General features: G+C 61.6%; 2 protein-coding genes across 4 annotated transcripts; both read right to left on the bottom strand.

Moving 5' to 3' along the window:
- Positions 1–57: 57 nt before the first annotated feature.
- Positions 58–9,773, bottom strand: MAP2K7 (mitogen-activated protein kinase kinase 7). Of its 2 annotated transcripts, XM_026481265.4 has the most exons (12): positions 9,569–9,771; positions 7,787–7,834; positions 4,645–4,786; positions 4,394–4,460; positions 4,167–4,280; positions 3,961–4,080; positions 3,711–3,818; positions 3,444–3,623; positions 3,260–3,340; positions 3,001–3,143; positions 2,424–2,469; positions 58–2,329 (listed from the first exon to the last, which is right to left on the bottom strand). In XM_026481265.4, exons 1-12 carry the CDS (start codon positions 9,690–9,692, stop codon positions 2,195–2,197), a joined length of 1,308 nt encoding a protein of 435 aa, XP_026337050.1. In that variant the 5' UTR covers positions 9,693–9,771; the 3' UTR covers positions 58–2,194. The 2 variants fall into 2 exon arrangements, with proteins under 2 accessions (XP_026337050.1, XP_026337051.1); XM_026481266.4 differs by lacking the exon at positions 7,787–7,834 and having other exon boundaries at positions 9,569–9,773.
- A 1,279-nt stretch (positions 9,774–11,052) lies between these two features.
- On the bottom strand, positions 11,053–18,410 carry LRRC8E (leucine rich repeat containing 8 VRAC subunit E). 2 transcript variants are annotated; one of them, XM_026481263.4, is made up of 3 exons: positions 18,329–18,410; positions 14,996–15,138; positions 11,053–14,309 (listed from the first exon to the last, which is right to left on the bottom strand). In XM_026481263.4, the coding sequence occupies exons 2-3, from the start codon at positions 15,131–15,133 to the stop codon at positions 12,066–12,068; spliced, it is 2,382 nt and encodes a 793-aa protein (XP_026337048.2). In that variant the 5' UTR covers positions 15,134–15,138; positions 18,329–18,410; the 3' UTR covers positions 11,053–12,065. The 2 variants fall into 2 exon arrangements, with proteins under 2 accessions (XP_026337048.2, XP_044233909.2); XM_044377974.3 differs by lacking the exons at positions 14,996–15,138; positions 18,329–18,410 and adding an exon at positions 14,563–14,822.
- Positions 18,411–20,233: the final 1,823 nt, after the last annotated feature.

The following is a 20,233-nucleotide window of genomic DNA, read 5'->3' on the forward strand; positions in this document are numbered from 1 at the left end:
CCCCGAAGGTCACCGCTCACAGCCCCTTCCCACCTCTTGCTGCCGCGGCCTGCCAAGCTCGACACACACCACAGACTCGGTGGAAGAAAAGGGAGGGGTTTATTCTCAAGCGTCTAAGGATTTACAAACGAGGGCATTTCGTTTTAAAAAGGGCTGGGGGAATACTGGCGACCGGAGAAGGGTTGTGGGCCGGCGGGCGGCCTATGGCAGGCCACCCCAAGCCCCTGCTTGCCCACTCCACCCTCTGCCTGGTCAAGAAGGATGGCTGGTGACTGGCGACGGAGGGAGAGGACAGGAAAGAGGCAGAGGGGAAGAAGAGGTTCCCCCAGAACTCCCACTTCACACGTAAGCGGGGCAGGGGCGGGCAGACGCACTCACAAAACAGAAAATAGTTAAATAAAAATAAATCCAGGAGGCTGGCCCAGGGCCTCAGCTGGCCCTGCGCCCAGCCACGGAACCTTCCAGCTACCCACAAAGGCCTCCCCGCCCCCCCTTGGCTGGGCCAGGTGAGGGAGGGTGGGGGACCAGGCCTGTGGGCCCCGCACCCTGCCCCCATCCCCTCACAAAGGGGACCTGGGCAAGAGAAGGCGGCAGTTCCCCTCCCGGGTGGGGGGCAGAGAGCAGAGAACTCGAGTACTTTTGAACATGTGGCGTTTTGTGAGTGTGGAGCAGGAACGAGAGTCAACAGGACAGACAGGACACAGTGACGCCTAGGCCTAGACTGCGTCCGCCACGTCCAGCCACGCTCCTCACCTTTGGTGTTGGTTTTGTGGTTCTGTGGGTTTCTGGTTTTGTTTTGTTGTCCACTTGATTTGCATGCATCACCAACAAAAAGGAAACACACCCCCTCCCCTTCTGGCTGCTGCAGAGTGGGGCGGACTGGCCAGCTCTGGGGGAGTCAAGGGGCGCTCAGGGGCACTCCAAGGGCGTGACTGCCTGCACACGCCCAGCCCTCAGCCAGCCCCACCTCTGTCCTGTCACACGTCCTCGAACCCCCATACCCGCCCCTTGCACCCTCGATCCCTGCCTCCCCGGGGCCCCAGGGCCCCACTCCTGCCACCGACCCCCTCTACCACCTCCCTGCCGCAACAGCGTCCGCTGCCCTCACCGTGCCCTGCGCCCGCCTTCCCTGAAGGCCACCCTGTGTGGCCACGGCCCCTTGGGCTCCCTCCACGCCCCCTGAGGTCCTCAACTCACCCCACCGAGCTGTGGCCAGTCTCCAGCCCCAAGGGCTGGCCCCGAGGGAGGAGGAGCCCCCCAGAGCCCACCTTTGGGGCTCGCACCCCCCCCCCCCCGCCCCAGACACCTGTATCCACAGGCGGTCAGGGGGCTCCACCACAAGCAGCTAAACATGACTTTGGTAGAAGTTTCTGAAGGTACCGACAAACCCCGTGAGAACAAGCTCTTTGCCCCCCCACCCCAAACACCCCACCAAGTACAATAAAATACAATAAACTCCAAAAAGGACCCCCTGAGATCAAAGAGAGACAGAGAGAAAGAGAGAGAGAGAGAAAGAGAGAGAGACCAGCCCAGGCCCAGCTGCAGCCGTAATGCCCAGCCTGCCTTCCTGGGGCGAGGACACCAGCTGACGGACTCGCCACTGCTGGAGACCTAAGTGGACCCAGGAGTCCCCGGGGGGGGGTGGGGGGGGCAGAGCCCAGGTGTGGGCCAAGAGAGAGGCAGAGGCAGGGAGGGAGATGGGGAAAGCCAGAGAGGTAGACAGGGGATGAGAGAGAGGGGGGATGGAGGCAGGGAGCATGTCTGCAGTGGGAGGCGGGAGGCGGAGGGAACGGCACACGGCGAGTGGGGGGGAAGGGGCAGGATGGGCGGGCGGCTCTCTCCCGGCCCCTGGGGGCCGCCCCGGCCCAGAGGTTACGACTGAATAAATAGCGAGTCTGCTCGTGGCCTGCTGTCTTCCGTTCACAGTGTCTGTCAGGGGGACGCGCACGGCCGGCTGACCCCGGGAGGCCGGCTGACCCCGGGACGGGAAGGGCTGGGGCCTGGCGAGCCCATCTGTCCACGGCTGGTGGGCAGGGGGTCGGGGGTGGGTCGGCACCCCCTACTTTCTGTCCTCAGCCCTCAGCAGCTGTCCAGGTCCCAGGTCTCCCCTGGCGGGCAGCTGGGTGGCCAGGTGGGGAAGGGGGGCCTGTGGCCACGCCCCCGGCCCCCGGTGGGGCTGGCCGCCACCACGTGGCTACCTGAAGAAGGGCAGGTGGTGCTGGCTCAGGACTCCGCTAGTCCTCGGTGACTCAGTCTTCGCCATGACGTCCTTGAACCAGGACGCCACGTCTACCTCCAGCATCTCGTAGCGCTTGATGAAGCTGTGTTCCTGAGGGGGCCGAGGGGTGGGGCTGAGGACGAGGGAGGCTCAGGCCCCGTGGCCTCTAGATGGGAGGGGGCAGGGAGGGGCCCCAGGTACTCACAAGTAGCTTATTATACTTTGGTCTCTTCCTGTGATCCTTAGTAAGGCTGAAGGAGAAGAGAGAGAAAAGAGAAGTAAGAGCCGGGGAAGGAGGAGCCTGGCTGCCCCGGGAATTCAAGTGTCCCAGCTCTGAGACAGGGGTTTCCAGAATCTGTGGGAAGGAGCTGCTGCTGCGTGCGTGGCCCCGGGCCTCTCCTGAACTTGGGAATCCAGCCTGCGACGGACGCCCACACTGGACTGCAAGGTGCTCATGGGACAGGTGAGTGGGACTCTCCCATGCGACAGGCAAACGTGCTCAGGACGCAGGCAGAATTCTGCCAGCCGAGGCCGGACGCACAGAGCCTTGGCGCTGGGGCACATCTGCTGTGCACAACCTCGCGCAGCAAAGGGCCAGCTCAGGCCGGGCCGAACCCAGCTCCTAATGCCCAGGGCTCGGGGCCAGCTCCTGCCTGCGTTCCCGCCATGAGCGCCTGCCGGCTCGCCCACGGCCGCCGCGCTTCCACAGAGGGGACGGGGGCTTCTCCATTCCCCCCCGCCCTGAACCTCCCGGGCCCAGGCGGGGGGCAGGGGCTCCTCACCAGTCTTTGACGAAGGACTGAAAGTCCCCTGAGAAGCCCATGTGGCCGGGCAAGAGCGGGGGCTCTTCCTGCAGGACTTTGGTAAGGACCTCAAAGTCTGTCTTGCAATTCTTGTAGGGAAACTGTCCCGTCGCCAGCTCCACCTAGAAGAGATGAGGGGGCTGGCCGGGCTGAGGACGGGTTCCTCCTCTCCCTTCCCACCTCCCTCTGGATCCCGAGGAGATGCTGCCCCAGCCGAAAAGGCGGGGGCCCCACTCACCAAGGAGATGCCCAGGCTCCACACGTCGGCCCGGATGTCGTAGTCTGGCTTGGTGGGGTCTGGAGGATCTATGCGCTCCGGCTGCCGGTGGGAGAAGGGGAGGCTGTACCCCCGGGGCTGGTGCAGGGGCGCCGCCCAGGCCCCCCACGCCCACCCACCAGGGCGCTGCGGGGCTCCCACTCACGGCCATGTAGGCGGCACAGCCGGCGCTGCGTGTCTTGGCCTTGGAATCGACGAGACGGCCGCTGATGCCGAAGTCACAGAGCTTGATCTGGCCCCGCTCGTCCAGCAGGATGTTCGAGGGCTTGACGTCACGGTGGATCACGCCGTGCTTCTCCTTCAGGTAGTACAGAGCCTTCACGATCTGCAGCGAGGACGGCGGGAGGGCACCGGTGACACGGGGACGGGGGGGGGGGTCCCGGCCGGCCCACATCCCTGCCTGGCCACTCACCGCCACCGTCATCTTGCCCAGGATCCGCTCGGGGATGGGGCCCTGCACCCGCTTCTTGAGCTTCTCAGCACACGTGCCCATGAGCTCCATGGCGATGAAGACATCCGTCTGCGGGGGCAGCGCAGGGAGGCTTGGGCGCAGCTGCCCCCCTGCCCCCCCCACCCGGACTCCGCCCTGGGGGGCACAGCCAGAGACCAGCAAGGAGACTCGCGGAGCCCTCGGCAAGGCCGCCCACCGGGCGCAGACTCACATTGGTGATGAAGGTGCCGAAACACTGCACGATGTAGGGGCAGTCATGGCTCTTGAGTACCACGTCCAGGTCCATGAGGATCCGCTTGTTCTCCTCCTTATTCCCGGAGCGCCGCATTTGCTGCTCGGACGGCCAGGAGGGCCTTAGTGCCGGGGTCTCGGGGCGGGGCCCCACCCGTGGCGGGGGCCCACCCCGGCGGGGCTCACCTTGACGGCGATGACGTGGCCTGTCTTCCTGAAGCGCATCTTCCACACCTGGCCGCACGTGCCGCTGCCCATTTCCCCCAGGTTCTCCAGATCGTTGATTTCTGCCTGGTAGCGCTGGAAGGACAGCCAGAGCTGGAGGACCCGCCAGCCCTCGGCACTGTCCCCCCCCCACCTAGTCCCGTGGCGCGTCTTGCCCACCCCCCAGGGGGCCAGGGCAAGGGTGGTACCTGGCCCCCGATGGTCAGGTAGCCCGTCTGCTTCATGATCTCCTGCAGCTTCTGGTCAATCTCAATGCTGGGGGGACAGGTAGGAGGGCCCGGTGGAGGAGGGTCCCAAGCAAACTGAGGCCACCCCAGTCCCCAACACACAGGGGTTCCCACAGATTTAACCACCCTCCTAGGGCAGGCGAAGTGGCCCTCCCCACACCGACCTCCCGAACCCCCGGCACGGGCCAGCTGGCCCCTTTCCAGCAGCTCACCTCTCCATGCTGCGGGGCATATACAAGGTTGACGGAAGCCCCAGCATGTTTCGGGGCCGGGCAGGGGGTGTGGGGTGCTGTGGGGAGCTCTCGGAGGACGGTGAGCGACTGCCCCCATCATTGGCCAGAGGGAGCTGGAGGGCTGGGGGGGGGGTGAGAACCAGGGGTGAGAGGGGGTTAGCCACCACCTGTCACTCTGGGGCCCTGGGGCTCTGGTCTCCCCCTCCCTGGCATCAGGTAGACCAGCACAGACCCCCACTCCCCACCCCACTGGGCTGGAAGAGCTAGGGTCTCCCTGACCACTCTCAGGGTGCCTTCTCCCACCCCCCTGACCTGGAAGAAGATGGAGTAGGCTGGCAAGGAGGGGTGGTCCCCAGAGGCTGAGGGATTGTCCCCAAGTCTATGCTGATACAGGATCACGGCCCACAGACTGATGACATCCTTCAGCCAGGCAGCCTTCCTGATATGTCCCTTTCCTCCCCACCTCTGCCCAGGAAGCAGGCCCAGGGCCACAGCGCCCACACTCTGGACCATGCAAGGAAGGAATGCCCGCCAGGATCAGCCTGGGTTCTGGCCCTGTTGGCAGCACTGAACTTGGCTGCCCCATAAGAATGAGGCAGACCACCCCAGGGAGACAATGGCGAGGGCCCCACGCTTCCGGCTGCCTTGCCCCATATTCTGTTCCAGGGTCAGGGAGGGCCACACTCTAGCCAACAGGCTCATCTCTGAGCCTCCCAGCTTGGCCTGCAAAGCTGGGGCCAACGGGTCAGGGCAGGACCCCAGGCTGGGCCTGTGTCCTGTGCTGGGGTGAGGGGATCCAGGTGGCACAGCCCCTCCAAGGGCCGTTAGGATGGGAGAGGGGTGGGGAGTGGGCCAGGCAGTGGGGTCTTCTCAGCAGCCTGCATGCGGACAGCTTGGGCATGCTACAGACAGGCAGGCAGGCAGCGGGCAGGCAGCGGACACCCCAGGACGGGCAGGCGGCATTCGGGGATTGGGAGGGCAGGAGACAGACAGACAGATGGGAGCCAAGACTTGGGGCCCAGCTGCCCAGAGGAGGCACTGCAGAGACAGGCCAGACAGGGGCCCGGGACAGGACAGTAGGTTCCCTGAGGGGCTAGGATCCGCCCTGGCTGGGCTGGCGGTGGGGTGGGAGCAGAGACCCCTGTGGCCCTTAGAGAAGACAGATGATCTCCACTGAGCCCTCATACCCCAGAGGCTCTGCTGCTCCGGAAGCGGGTCCCTAGCTGGGTAGGGCACTGGCTGAAAGAGTCTCTAAGTGGGGCCAGAAGAGGACCTTCCCACAGAGAACGGCCAGGAGGCCTGGGGCCTGCCACTCTCCCACGACACTCAGCTGATGGCCCCTTCTCTGCCTACACCCCCTGGCACAGTCCACACTTTTCTCCCACAGTTCTGCAAGCGCCTGGTGATGTGGGCCCAGCGAGCCATGGACAGAAACCAATATGCTTGAATTGCTGGCATCTGGGTACTTTCTCCGCCTTATTACCCTGGGCCCCTGACCACATCCAGAGTGAGGGAGCAAGTACACAATCCTAGTCTGCAGTTACGGAAGGGACCCAGGCCTTGCTAAGGCCTGCTCAGAGCAAAAGAAGAGCTCCGGGGACCCCAGGGAGATGGCCAGGCCCAGCACCCTGCCCTGGCCCAGAGGCCTCACCTCCCATGCTCCCTCTCTGCTGCTCTAGCCCCTGGCTTTGTAATGTCCTTGCTTCACTCCTCTGTCATGGCCAGAGTCCTAATCCCTCCCTCTCTGGCTCAACCACCTCAGGGGCACCTGAGGGGCCCTGCGTGCTCCCCCGTACCTGGACTCTCTGGGGATACTGCCGGGCTCTCACCCCCTGGGGGTATCTGGGCCCCTTTTCTGCCCTGTACGGTCAGCTCCTCTCTGGGGTGAGGACCACACCCCTACCTTCTCCACACTTCTGGGTGGGGGGGGAGATGCTTCCAGTGGCCCTACAAACTGAAACACGGTGGGGACTTGAGGGGGGCTGGTGTAGGGTGGCTAAGGTGGGGGAAGGGAGGAGGGACACAAAGGCCCTGAGAACATAGGTTACAGAGGTGGTGACAGGCCACGCGGCAGGTCAGGAGGGCACAGTGACAGCAAGAGGCTGAACGAGAGAGAGAGAGAACAAGAGAACACATGGAAGCACATGGCTAACAGGAGCCACAGATGTACCAGGGTGTCAGTCCAACATGATATGCGCACACACACACAGGCACACACAGGACTTGACACAGACCCCCACACACATACAGACGATAGGCCCAGAGCCCTGAGCAGAGCCAGCCCCACGCTGTCTTACACACACACACACACACACACACAACACACATACACACCTGCCCACTCTAGTTCCACCTACACAAGGGCCACCAGGGCCAGACCCCACCCAGGTGTGTCTGTCTCTCTTGCTCTCGCACTCTCTTCCACACCCCCCCCCCCCCCGCATGCATCGGCCCCAGACCCGCTCGCAGCTCCGCTCTGGCCCTGGCTGCCTGCTCCCTCTGCCTTCATTCACAGGCTCCCTGACTCCCACGAGCCTGAGCTCAAGCCCCAGCTTCTCCAGAGGCCTCCCCGACCGACCACCCCCTGCAGAACCAGCCTTTTCTACAAGGCGTCACTGCTTTCTCCACTTCTCCCGGACCGGGAGAATGCTCGCTGTCAGTGGGCGTCAGCCACACGACGAGGGGCCCTTGGTCCATTCTGTCTGCTGCTGTGTCCCCAGAGTGGGGCGATACGTGTTCACTGTATTGTTGAAATAAATTAACAGGCACAGCCTGATGGCCTGGCCCCACTTTCTCTCTCTTTCCCCCTTACACGCGCACGCACACACGTGACGTCTCACAGGCAGCAAACTCCCGGTGGGTAAAGGAGCCCCCTTCCTCTTCCAGGGAGTCCAAACCTGAGCCTACCAGGAAGGGAAGAGTGGAAGGTGAGTGGACACAGAAGAAGAGGCCAAGTGGGCCGAACACTATTGATCACTGATGGTGTGGAAGGAGAGGAAGTAAGAGTGACAGAGCGCGCGCGCACACACAGCATGGGGGGACGGGGAGGGCATTCTGCGGCAGGGCAGCGGTTAGGTCAATGGTGCAGATGTCCAAGCGACGATGATAAAAAGGCTGGTACCTGCTCGTTGGGACGGGGCAGGAGCAGGGCTTAGAGTGATCACAATAACTGGATGGGGAAAAGGAAGAAAAAAAACAACACCACGATAAATCACAACAGAAACAACTGATTTGTCCAAAAGAAAAGAAATCAAATCATAACGAGGAAAAGGGGGAGGCGCGAGGCACCAAATTGCAGAGATGGGTAGAAACCGACAGAAATGGGAGGACCAGGAGGATGGGATGGAGCTGACACAGACACAGATGCCGGGAGGGGGCTCCTCAGGGGCCTGCCCGCCATGGGCCTCACCGTAACTCACTCTGCACCTGGGACAGCCACCCCATAAGGCACCCCTGGCCCCATACCCAGCCCTGTCTCATCCATGCTGGGGCTAGGGGAGGCATCACGGCAGAGCCCAGCAGGGACCCTCCAGTCCTGGGAGGGCTTTCTGCCCCAAGGAGGAACCCACACTACCCCAAGTCAGAAGAGGGAGGGATGAGGAGTGGACCGCACACAGGGATTGGGGGCGGTCAGGCTGTGAAGGTCAGGCTGAGTGAGCAGGGACTGACTGCAATACCCCGATATGGGGGGGGGGGGTGTCCCCTCCTACCAGGATGACCCCACAGGGAGCTACATAAGCTACAAGGATCCTATCAGAAGAAGTACAAAGGAGGGCAATTTGCCAGCTCAAGAGACACGAAGTGTGTGGTGGGGTGCCACTCGGCAGGTACCTGATGCCCTCCAGCTGAAAGATTTGGGGAGGGCGTTCTGTGGGACATAACAAAGAAACAAGACAGTGGTTGTGGTAATTCCGGGCCAGGTGTGAGCGTTGGGGGAGGGAGGAGCAGCTTCTGATTCCAGATGACAAGATGCCAGGGAGGTAGTCACAGAGATAGCAGGATCAGAGACAAGTATACGTGGGCTGGGAGGTCGAGGTATCACCACACTGGCCTCAGGTATCCCTAGGCCAGGTGAGTGTGGGTGTGCAGGGAAGAGGAAGTCACTTGAACCCAGCTGAAGAAAAGTTGCCAGGCTGGGGGCTGGGTGTGTATTTTTGGAGAAGCTAGACAGTCCTCAAGATGGTGGCAGTGAAACCAGTCAGAGAAGTCTGAGGGGACCTGGTGTATGTGGGTAGGGTGTGCGTGGGAGGGGACCTGCTAGGCCCAATGACAAGGTCCCAGCCTGGGAGAAACGGATTACCAGACACAGTCACAGGGAAGGAGGTCAGAGGAATAAGGAGTTATAAGTGGTCAAATGACCTCAGGTGTCACCCGGGCCAGGTGTGCGTGTGTGTGTGTGAGTGGATCATCCACTGAGCCATATGACAAGGACCCAGGTGCGGAAGGGGGAAAGGGGCCTCCTGCCAGGCACTGAGACGGCAGGAGCGAAACCATCTGGTCGGAAGGGGTGTCCGTGTTTGCGGGGAATCTGGATGTGGTCACGGTTGCATGGATTAGGGGGAGCGCGACTCCGGGTAGGTGACGGTGACAGGGGCTCCAAGGATCACGGTGAAGGGGCGGGTCATCAGGTGGGGGGCCTTGCCATGGTGCCGGGTAACTGGGCTCGCAGGCCACGTAAGGGGGAACCCCTACATTGGGGTAGGGCCGCCCTGAAGCCCGCGGCCCCACGCCCCCTGGGTCACCGTGACCCTCTCCCCGCGAGCCGACAGCAGGGGGTATGGGGTGGAGAGGAGGAGGAGCAAGAGCGCCCCGGAAGCGGGGGCGGGGCCTGACGGCGGGGGCGGGGCTTCCCGCGGCGCGCGCCCCGCCCCGCCCGCCCCCTCCCCCACGCCGCCGTGCTTACTGGGCCTGGGCCGCTGGGGGCTGATATCCAGGTTGAGGTCGATCCTCCGCCGGGCCTCGCGGTTCTCCTGCTTCAGCTTTGCTTCCAGGCGGGACAGCTTCTGCTCCAGGGAGGACGCCGCCATCTTCCCCGCCGCCGCCGCGCACCGCCCGGCCGACCGTCAGTCCGGCAGACAAACACCGCACTGCGCCTGCGCCTGGATGACCCCGCCGAGCCGCCGTCTCTCCCTGCACGGCGCATGCCCGTGGCACGCACTCGCCCATCCCTCGTGCCTAACCTCCGCGCATGCGTGCTTCTTCCCAACCGGAGGGATGATGCCAAGTAGAGCTCGCGTCTGGCAACGTGCAACTCCTCTCATCGTGATGCGCACGCGCGGATTCCGAGCGCACTCTCGAGAGGCGCTGTGTTGAAATCCATTCACTGTTCTGCAGAGAACGGCGGGCGGGGAAAGCCACGCGCCTGCGCACGGAGGGGTGGACGCGAATTCGCGCGTGTGGCCTTTGCTGCGCATGCGCAACCTTGGCTCTCTCCTCTGCCGCTGTTCTGGAGTAATTTATTGCTGTGTAGCCTCCCCAGCCTCGTTTTCGCTCTTCCCCGCCTGGCCTGTTCTCTGGCACCCACGCTCTCTCACAACTGCCTTTCTCGTCTGGGACAGTGCTTCATTAGGATCCCTGTTAGGCTTAATTGCTGCCTCACCATAATTAGGCGCCCGTGGGGAGCCCTTTCTATTTCAGCAAGCTCGGGGTTGGCCAAGGACTGGCGGGAGGGGCGGGGTAGGGCTCGGTCACCATAGCGGCCCTAGGACCAGCGGCATGACCCCTGATCTCGACGACAGGGCCAGGGTCATGGCCAGAAGAGTTCCAGGTCAGACCCAAATGGGGTATTTTAAGACTTTCCCTCATCTTCCTGCCCCGGAATGTGAGCCCAGCTCTTGGACGGTGCAGAAGATGGGCCTTGGTGTTAATGTGCCTCAGCCGGTCTTCCCCGCGGCTTAACTGGTCTGATGGGTGCCTGGGAAAACGTCCCCAGCTGGAATCCTGGTTTTCGGAAAGTATCTTGCCTCTGCTCTCAGTTGCCAGAGCGAGGCTCGCATTTTGCAGACACCGCGTGGTGTCCAGTCCCAGGCAATCAGGGTCAGGCAGGCTGTGTCATATGCCCTACCTGCTCATGGTCCAGCACAGGAACACTGGTGGGTGTCGAAGGCTTGTGGGGACTCCTGTGGTGACAACTTATGGGTGGAACAGATACGAGAGAGTGGAGTCCAGAGAATTAACAAGAAATGTGAAGGAAAAGGGGTTCTCCAGAAAAAAGCTAGGCAGACGGTGCCATCTAATTTCTCCTGATAAGCCGAGGTCTCTCTGCCTCTGCTTCCAGGACAGAAACTCACACCCTTGATTCTGGCACATGAGTGTCATTGCTTGCTTGTAATTGGTCTGGTGAAATGGAAGGCTTAGATAACAGAAGTCGATACCAGAGATCAGAAGTTTAGTTCTCATAATTTGTATTGTTTATTAAGCACCCACTGACAGATGGTCCCTCACACAGGGAACATTTGAAAGACAAGGCCTTGCCTGTGCTCAGAAAAATGTAACCTCCACAGCAGGTGTTCTTAATCCTGGAGTCTGCCATCCTTAGGATGTCCATGAATGGCCCTCTGGGAAATCTGGGGGACTCTGTTGACTGCCTGAAGTTGCTTTCAGGACTTTGCACGTATGTGTACCTGAGCATTTTCCTGGGAAAGGAGGTGCCCGGCTTTTATCAGATGTTCAAAAGGTCAGACTTAAAAAGGGTTCAGAATCCCTGCTCTGGACATCCAGATTCTGTAGGCCTACAATTCCCAACATACAGGCCTAGGACTACCTGCCTCAGAATTACCTGGGATGCTTATTACAGGAAAGTTCCTCCCTCCACCCAGACCTGAGTCAGTCTTTCAGGGGTGGGGCCTGGGATGTTTTGTTTCGGGGATGTTGATTTTGATGCATAGCCAAAGATGAGAACCATTTTTCTGAGTTCACATGTCTGTAGCAAACAACTTATAAATAAGGGGTTGGCATCAAAGTTGGGGGCGAGGGTCACTGGTCCCTTGTATCTGTGTCCCCTCCTTGGGAGAGAACCCCAGAGATAAGCTGTTTTGGTAGGCATTAGGGGGAGGGTTGAAATCCCATTGGGATGTGCCCCACCCCCATACATGGCACTAATTGAGCAAGGATGTCCAGGGACAGGGCAGGACAGCCAGCCAAAAACACAGGTGTGGTTTTGGTCTGAGAATGCTATGACTGAGTTAATCCCTCCATGACGTTCCGCCCCAAATCCACAGCTTTCCATCTCTTCTCAGACAGACCAGTCTCAGGATTTTCCCTGGACCCCAGGACGCCGATGTGTCCGCTCCTCCTCTCCTGGCCTGGGCCCTTTTGGCCACCTCTCTTGAAGACAATAGTAGAGATTCTGGGGTGGAAGCATCCAGAAGGCCTCTACCCCAACCTTCCCCACCTCCGCTTCATTCCTCCTCCAGTTTCTCCCGCACCTCTGCCGGCAGGCCCTCGTAAAGGGTGTCCTCCACGAGGAGCCCCACTTTCTTGAGCCCCACACAGCTGCCGAGCTCTTCCGGCAGTGCCTCCAAGCGGTTGCCCTTGAGCTCCAGGCGGCTGAGGGCCCTGAGGGCCCCCACTTGGGGCGAGAGCTGGCTCAGGTGGTTGTAGCCCAGGAGCAACGTCCGCAGCTTCCGGCAGAAGAAGAGCTCCTCGGGCAGGGCCTCCAGGGCGTTGTAGGACAGAGCCAGGTGCTGCAGGTTCTGAAGGAGGCCCAGCTCGGGTGGCAGGGAGCGGAGCCCATTGTGGGAGATGTCCAGCAGGCGGAGGCCGGAGCACATGCCCAGCTGGCTGGGCAGGGTCTCCAGCTTGTTGTGGCTGAGGTAGAGCTGCTCGAGGCCCCGGAGCTTGCGCACGTGCTCGGGGACGTAGGCGATCTGGTTGTGCCACAGCCTGAGCGTGAGCAGCTTGCGGCAGTGCTGGAAGCTGAGGATCTCCTCGATGGACCGCAGGTGGTTGTCCTTGAGGTCAAGCTCCTGCAGCGCACCCAGGCTGAAGATGGCATGGGGGATGCGCTCCAGCCCACAAGCCAGCAGCTCCAGCTCCCGCAGCGCCGCCAGCTTCTTGAGGCTGTTGAGGGCCAGCAGGCGGGCCCCGTCGTTGTGCAGACTGAGCCGCTGCAGGTGCCCAGCCACGTCGGTCACGCTGGCTGGCACCTTGCTGGCATTGCTCCGCAGAGACAGCACCTTGAGTTGCTTCAGCTCCCGGAGGCTCTCGAGGGTCGCCGCCCGAACCAGCTCTGGGGGGAAGAGCCCCTCGAGGTGCAGTTCCTCCAGGCCGCGCAGCCCAAACACCCACAGGGGCACCTCGCGGAGCTCCTCGCACTTGACACGGAGGACCTTCAGGCGGTCCCGCAGAAAGACCTGTAAGGAGAAGGGCAGCCTGGCGGGCGAGTGCAGCAGGCTGAGCTCCTGCAGGTTCACCAGCTGGGAGAGGCCCGGCGGGAAGGTGATGTCGCAGATGGCCTCCAGCCGGAGCGCCTCCACCTCGCCGAGCTCGAAGACGGTGTCGGGCAGCCCCGGGAGCATGCACAAGGCCAGCTCGAGCCGGCCCCGGGCGTTACGCTGCAGCTTCTGCCGCAGCTTCTCGGGCGTCCATTCGTGGTTCAGGTTGAGCTGCTTCAGGCGGCTCTCACTGACTTCCGAGAGGAAGACGGCGAAGCGCTTGGAGTAGAGCGAGTCGTACTGGTCGATGAGGTGCAGCATGAAAGCAAAGTCATTCTTGACGTCGGGGATGTCACCCATGCCGGTCTCCTCCCGCACCGAGCGGAACGAGTACTCCTTGAGGGGCCGGTGGAAGAGCCAGTAGAGCGTGTACAGACAGGTGAGCCCATAGACACACACGAAGGAGATGTAGCAGAAAGCCAGCTTGGAGAAGAGGTGGGCCTTGGTGTGGTTGCAGCAGAAGCTGGCGTAGCCTGTGACCTCCGAGGTTTCCACCCGGCAGGCCACCAGGAAGCTGATCTTCTCCACGTAGACAAGGTTGTAGACCAGGATGGCAAAGAACTTGCAGACTTTGAGCACCGTCTGCCGGATATACATGGTGTACAAGATGTCTCCCTCTTCCACGTGCACGCGGAACTTCTTGACCTTCTCAAACAGGGCTTTGGCCTGTTCCCCTTCCTTCTTATCCAACAGGGTGACGGCCGGAGGCTCGGTCACCACCTTCTCGGGCTCCACCACCACCTTTTCCTTCTCACCCTCACCTGCTTTTCCTGGCCCTGCAGAGGCCTCCGCGGTGGCCGTCGCCCGTCCCGTGGTGGGGCCCTTGTGGTTCTCCCCAGAGACCTCGGACAGGGCCCGCGTGGTCCACGGCGAGTCGAAACACTTGCCCAGAATGGAGATGAAGTGCTCAATCTTGGAGCTGGTGCCAGGGAACTTGAACCAGAAGCTGGTACAGACCATGAAGATGAGAGTGTGAATGACGACCAGGTAGGGGAAGTACTTGGCGTACCAGTGGAGGGCTGTCTCATAGCAGAGCTGGTTTATAAAGCTGTACTGCTGTAGGTCCAGGTTGTTCTTGAGGCCGCTGACCTCCCGGAGGCCCCCCATCTGCTCCGAGACCCCCCGTGGCAGCAGTTGCTGGCATGGGGCCTCGGATAAATTCTCCCGGAGCTCGTGACTGGGCAGACAGATGATCTTGTCCTGTGTCACCTGGGAACGAGGGGGGAAGAGGGTCAAGGAGCTGGGTGGGCCTGTGTAGCTGGGGGGTAAGAGGCGGGCTGAAGGTGGGAGGAGGCCCCAGTCCCTGACTGTCCCTAGCTGGCTGTGATTTTGGAAGAGTTGCCAAACCTCTGAAAGCACCTCAGTCTTTGAAAAAAGGAGTTAGGTTGAATGGGATCCTCCTGCTCTCCCCTCACCCCCCCCCCGCCCCCGCAAAAGATACTGAAGTCCTAATCCTTAGTACCTGTGAATAGTCTTTGCAGAGCAGATGTGATCAAGTTAAGGGGAGGTTATTAAGGTGGGCCCTAATCCAGTACGGCTGTTCTTTGGACCGACACACACACACACACACACACTGAGGGGAGGTAAGCGAAAGTCATCTATAAACCAAGCCTGAGCTCATCGGGGAGCCGGGAGGGAGAAAGGCATGAAACGCATGCTCCCTCACAGCCCTCGGAAGGAAGCAGCCCTGTCAACACTCTGATTTCAGGCTTCCAGTCTCCAGAACTGTGGGACAATAACAGGAAGACTTCCGGGATTCCCAGGCCCCGCCCCCACAATGCCCCTCCTCTCCTACCGGCTCATCCAGGCCCCGCCCCTGCGTCCTCGCATCCAGGCCCCGCCCCTGTACTACAGACCGCCCCACGCACAGGCCCCGCTCCAGCCTTGCGCCTTACCTGCAGGGTGCAGCCAAAGACCCCGATCATGAGCATAGCCACGGTGAGGTATTCCGCCAGCACGTCCCACCAGGGTTTGAGCACCTTGAAGGCGGGCTGCTGCTCCGTGAACTGTTTGAACTCGGCCACCGGGATCATCTTTCCTGCAGGAGAGGGGGAGGCAGGGGTTGCAGAGACCCTCAAGAAGGGGCGCCCGGTGGTGGGCCCCCAGCGAGTCAGACACGTGCCTCTGCTCCCAATTTGTGCTCTCGTCTGCCCAAATCTGGCGCACGAGCTGTGTGCCCCCTTCCCGTCACCCCCAGACCTCACCTCCTTCCTGAAGCCAAGCTACTACCGTTCTCTCCACTTCTGCTCCCCGGGATCCCTGCCCCCATCTGACGCTGCTGGCCCTTTCAGAGGTTTGGACGGGCAGTCCACAGGGCCGCTGTCCCCCAACTTGCCCGTGTGGCCCTCTCCCAGAACACAGCCACCGTCCACCCTTGATGCTGAGCCCGAAACATTATCTCTGATGCTCTGAGTCCAGACACCTGGTGGCCAGGCGGCTAGCCCCGGCTCTCTCTGCCACTGGGCCAGAGAGCGTCTGAGGCAGGCTCAGGACTTCCGGGGTGTGGGCCCCCCACCCCCTTCAGGGGCGCTCCAGGCACCACCTCCAACCTCCAACCGGAAAAGCCGGCTGGAGCCTGGCTCTGGTTACAGGGCCTGAGGGGCAGGGAGTGGCAAAACTGAAGGCCAGTCAGTTAGGAGGAGGGAGGACCAGGACACCTGGGTTTCTAGAGGGGTTAGTGCCCAGAATCTGAGGCAGAAAACAGAAACCTGGGTAAGGGATGCCAGGATGGAGGAAAGGTAGAGGATCAGGAAATGGAAAACGCAGAGAGAAGCCAGAGCGACACCTACGACCGGGCTGGGGCTGGGCTGCCAGGCTCCTGGGCGGCCAGCCCACTCTGTCTGTCCCTGGGTTTCGTTTTAGACCAAGGTATCATTATTTCAGATACGGACGGCCAGGAGCAAGTCACGTGGGGGCGTGGGCCACAAGCTGGGACATCACCCTCCCAGGCAGGCAGCTGGGGGCCTCCCTTCCCCTCTCCCTGAGGCTGGATGGAAGGAAAGGGAGGCAGCAAGGCCCCCACTGCTTCCAAGGGGGCTTCTAGGCTGGACTGTCCCTCCCAGCATCCGTGCTCCTCTACACTGCCAGTTTTCCCACGTGGGGTTCCTGGAGGCTGGGCAATGGAGGGAGGCATCTGGGCCATCAGCTGGTCCCCCAGCCTCCCACCCACCTCCTAGGGGGAACCTGGCCCTGGCCCACACCTCAGCCAATTACTCGACACTTCCCTCCCTCCCTTTTTTGGTCCCCAGGTCTGGGAGGCCTTGAGTTGACTCCTGGGTGGGGAGGGGGTGGAGGCTGGCAGGGATACAGGATGGGACTCTGCCCACCAGGCTGAGGGCGGGGCAGTCCACCACACCTTCTAATCCCATCAGAGGCCCGCACTTCAGGATGGGAGGGGCAGGGCCCCCTGACTCAGGCCCTGACTCACCAGAGAACCAGGCGCAGGCAGGGGGTACTGAGACAGACCGGAGGCTCCCTCCCACAATGCCGCATCCTCCCACAATGCCCCATCCTTCACTGTCAGTGTGACACCCTGTCCTAAAAGAAGAGCTGAGTGCATCAGTCCAGTCACCGGGGAGTCTTAGAGAAACATACGCAGGGCGGCTCCACAGCGCCCAGGGGCCCAATGTACACTGTGGCCACCCAAAGGGACACCTGGGGGCGTTCCGGAGTGTGCATCTGTACGTACACACTGGGCCGAGGGGAGACCCAGGACCAGTTCCAGCCAGCCCCTATTCTCCCTGCCCTGGGTACCTGTCCCTGTGAGGGACCCCACTCCGCCGATTCACCAAAGGAGAGTACCTCTGGGGGCTGCGAGAGAAACACACAGGCAGGGTCCTGACTGGGTCCATCCCGCACTGCTGGGAGCTCTAGCACCTACCATGCCAGGACCGCAATCGAAGGCAAGAAGGCAGAGACACCCAGGGTCCCCAGTGGAAGGCCCTGTGGCTCCCACGGAACAAGGTATATACACAACGCCATCCGAGGCAGACACGGGGGTTATCATTATCTGTCTCCATGACTCAAACTGGATGGTCTGAACCTGCCATTAAGCTTCCACAGACACAAGACTGGCCCCCCTTTGTCTGAGCAGGGCTGGTGGGAGGGCCCTGGGGCGGAGGGCTTGACGGAGGGGGAGTCCAGAGGAAAACAACCACAGGGCCACATGCGGCTTGTGGCCACCAGATGCTTCCAAGACCTCCTTTTATCCTAACTCTTGGGGGGGAGGGCGCTGCAACCCTCATTTTCCGGACTCTCAGGGAGGGAAATAAGCTGCTCGAGGTTTCACAGCTACAAGTGGTATTTAAGGCGTAACCCCCAAGTCTCGTCTGGCTGGTAGCACCCCCCTGTATTCTCATGGGTGAGAACCTCTTGCTGAAATGCAGCGTCTTCACCAAAAGAACCTCAGAGGGGAGCTCTGGCAGAGAACAGATGGGCGGACACCTGCTCCGCAGACCAGGTTGGGGGGGTCCTGGTCCACCCAAGGACCAGGTACTGCCCCCTGCCCAGCCTGAGCTCCACCCATCCACACCTCCCCCCCCCTCCCCCGGCTTCTCTCTCAGGCCCTCCCCCGAGCTCCCAGCTGGCCTCCCGAACAGGGCAGTGGCGGGTGCTCCTGGTCCAGCCCCCTCCTCACCCACAGCCCATGCTAACGGGCAAGGAAGACACCTCGATAGTTGTCAGCCCTGAAACAGGCTTTGGAGCACACAGGTGGGATCTCTGACTTACACAAGACAGGAACTGAGGTCAGGGATTGGGGGGGGGGTGGCCCCTTACTAGCAGATCTTGGGCCGGGCCCCAGCGTGGGGACTCCCAACCTAGTGCATTCCCAATCTGCCCTGCCAGGACTTAGGAGCATAGGGAGTCTTGAGGTTTCATAGTCCCAGAGAGGGCAAGCTGGTAAGGACTCCAAGGGGTAGGGTTCTGGGGCATTGAGGAGTTCACAGAGGTGAGCTGTCGCTGCTGTGGTAGCAGACAAGGAAAGGGGACCAGACCCCATCCTGCTGATCTTCATTCTGTCCTTGGCCAGGCCCGCCCGCTCCGTGACGGGCGCCCTTGGGCTGGCCACGGCAGAGTCTCTCGCTGCCCCCACCCCCTCCCCAGCTCCTTGTGCGCCCCGGCGGGCCGCGGGCTCGGCGGCAGTGCCAGCGGCACCTGGGGCGGTCCTCACGTGGGCCAGACCCCTGCCCCGCCACCCCGTCCCCAGGGACAGAGAGCCATCTACTCACCGCTCCGGCTGGAACGCTGGGCCCAACTCCTGGGTCCCTGGGAGCCGAGCGGCCGGGACTCCCGCAGAGTTCCCGGGCCAGCCTGGGTGAGTCAGGGCGGGCGGGCGGGACAGGAGCCCGGGAGACGCCCCGCCCGCTCGCCCAGTGGACGTCCCGGCCCCGCCTCCCTTTGGGCCCTCCCAGGTCGCCCCCCACTCCTGGCGCCGAGGGATTGCGGGAAGAGGGCAATCCTAACCGGGCTCTCCCCGAGGTGGGTGAGGGGTGGGCCGGAGGAGCAAGGGTCTTAGAACTTCGGGCCAGGCTGCAGTCGGGGCAACTGAGGGGGCCTGGAGGCACTGCGCTCCCAAAACCGGCCTCTGGGCTTCCTTCCAGGATCCAGGCTGTGTAGACCCTGTCAGGAACAGGTGAAGAGTCTCCTTGTCCCCCACCCCCACCCCCAGGTGCAGCCACCTGGCCTTCAGGCGCCACGAAGGAACCAGTGAACAGAGTCCAGGGCAGGGAAGGGGCTTCCCTTTTCCTGCTCTGACCGCCCATTCAAGGGAAGCTGAGCAGAGTGGGGTCTGACCCTGCCCAGCCTTGAGACCTGCTCTGGACTTCTGGGGGAGAGATAGGAGCAAGCTGCTCTCAGGTCTGGGGTGGGGTGGGGATGCAGTTCAGGGAAGCACAGGGGCCAGAGGGATCCAGGGCTGGAGTCCGGTCTGGGAGGCCAGCTTCTAGAGAGGATGACTGCCTCCCCACCCCACTCATTCCTCCCCAGCCAAGGAGGCCTGAGCTGGGTCTTAGAGTGGCAAAGCACCCAGTTCAGCCTGGAGGCATCTGATGAATCTTGATCTGTTCTGTCTGCAAAATTCAAGGGAGGGGGGACCTTGAGGAAGTGGGAGAACGAGACCCCTCCCCTGTGGGAAAAAGAAACCCATGAGTTCACTAGACTCAGACAGCCAGAGATCTGAGACTCCAAATCTTGAGGATGGGGAACCCCCTCAGCTTAGATTCCTCTGTGAAGCCTTGGTGATCCATGGGCATGACCCTCGGAAGCGTGACTTCTCCAAAGTGTCTGTGGGCTCAGCCCCAAGCCAGACCTTCATGGTGAGGCCGAGATAAGCAAGGCCCCCTGCTCTCTCAGCCCTTCTGCCCGAGTGGGGGCAGCCAACACAGAGGTAGGCTTGCAAACATGCAGGGAACAAGATCGCCATCTGTGACAAGTGCTGTGCCTATAACCAAGCAGGGTGAGGTGGGTAACAGAGGCCAAGGGCCAATTTGGGCCATCTGAGACAGAGTTCTTTCTCCCTCTCCATGGACCCCTACCGGCCTCTGGAGAAGCTCCTTCAGATCCATGCCCTGGGGGCAGGGGGGTGTTTACAGCTTTATACTGGAATGAGCATCCTTAAAAAAAAATAAAAAAGCTTTTATTTATTTATTTGAGAGAGAGAGCGCATGCTCGCACACGAGTGGGGGGAGGGGCAGAGGGCAAGGGAGAAGCAGACTCCCTTCTGAGCAGGGAGCCTGACGTGGGGCTGGATCCCAGGACCCCAGGATCATGACCTGAGCTGAAGGCAGACCCTCAACGGACTGAGCCCCCCGGGCGCCCCTGGAGTGAGCGTCCTGATACACATCGCTTTGCATGCTTGTACCAGTCTCTGCGGGCACCAGGATGGAAACCCCCTGACCCCAGGCACCGTCCCTCCTGCTCCCTGCTGCATCCCCAACGCTTGGAATGGTGCCTGGCACACAGTGGGCATTCAGTAAATAACGGGTGGGTGGATGACTGGGGTGTTGTCTGAGTTCTGTCTCCTCTAGGCGCAGACCCTGAGACAAGGAACTGGGTCCCAAGAATCATTCTGGAAGGTGAGCCCAGGAAGCACTGAAGTGGGGCAATGGGGAGAGGAGACTGCAAGAGGAAGGAGG

Source organism: Ursus arctos, unplaced genomic scaffold (genome assembly GCF_023065955.2).
Source record: "Ursus arctos isolate Adak ecotype North America unplaced genomic scaffold, UrsArc2.0 scaffold_14, whole genome shotgun sequence".
Taxonomy (NCBI): Eukaryota; Metazoa; Chordata; class Mammalia; order Carnivora; family Ursidae; genus Ursus; species Ursus arctos.

Coding starts and splice junctions, on each gene's coding strand:
- MAP2K7 (XM_026481265.4), bottom strand. CDS start 9,692: ATGGCGGCGTCCTCCCTGGAGCAGAAGCTGTCCCGCCTGGAAGCAAAG. Junction 4,081..4,166: donor GCCACGTCATCGCCGTCAAG/GTGAGCCCCGCC, acceptor CCGTCCGAGCAG/CAAATGCGGCGCTCCGGGAA. Junction 3,144..3,259: donor GGAGCCTGGGCATCTCCTTG/GTGAGTGGGGCC, acceptor CATCTCTTCTAG/GTGGAGCTGGCGACGGGACA.
- LRRC8E (XM_026481263.4), bottom strand. CDS start 15,133: ATGATCCCGGTGGCCGAGTTCAAACAGTTCACGGAGCAGCAGCCCGCC. Junction 14,310..14,995: donor TCTTTGGCTGCACCCTGCAG/GTAAGGCGCAAG, acceptor CCTCGTTCCCAG/GTGACACAGGACAAGATCAT.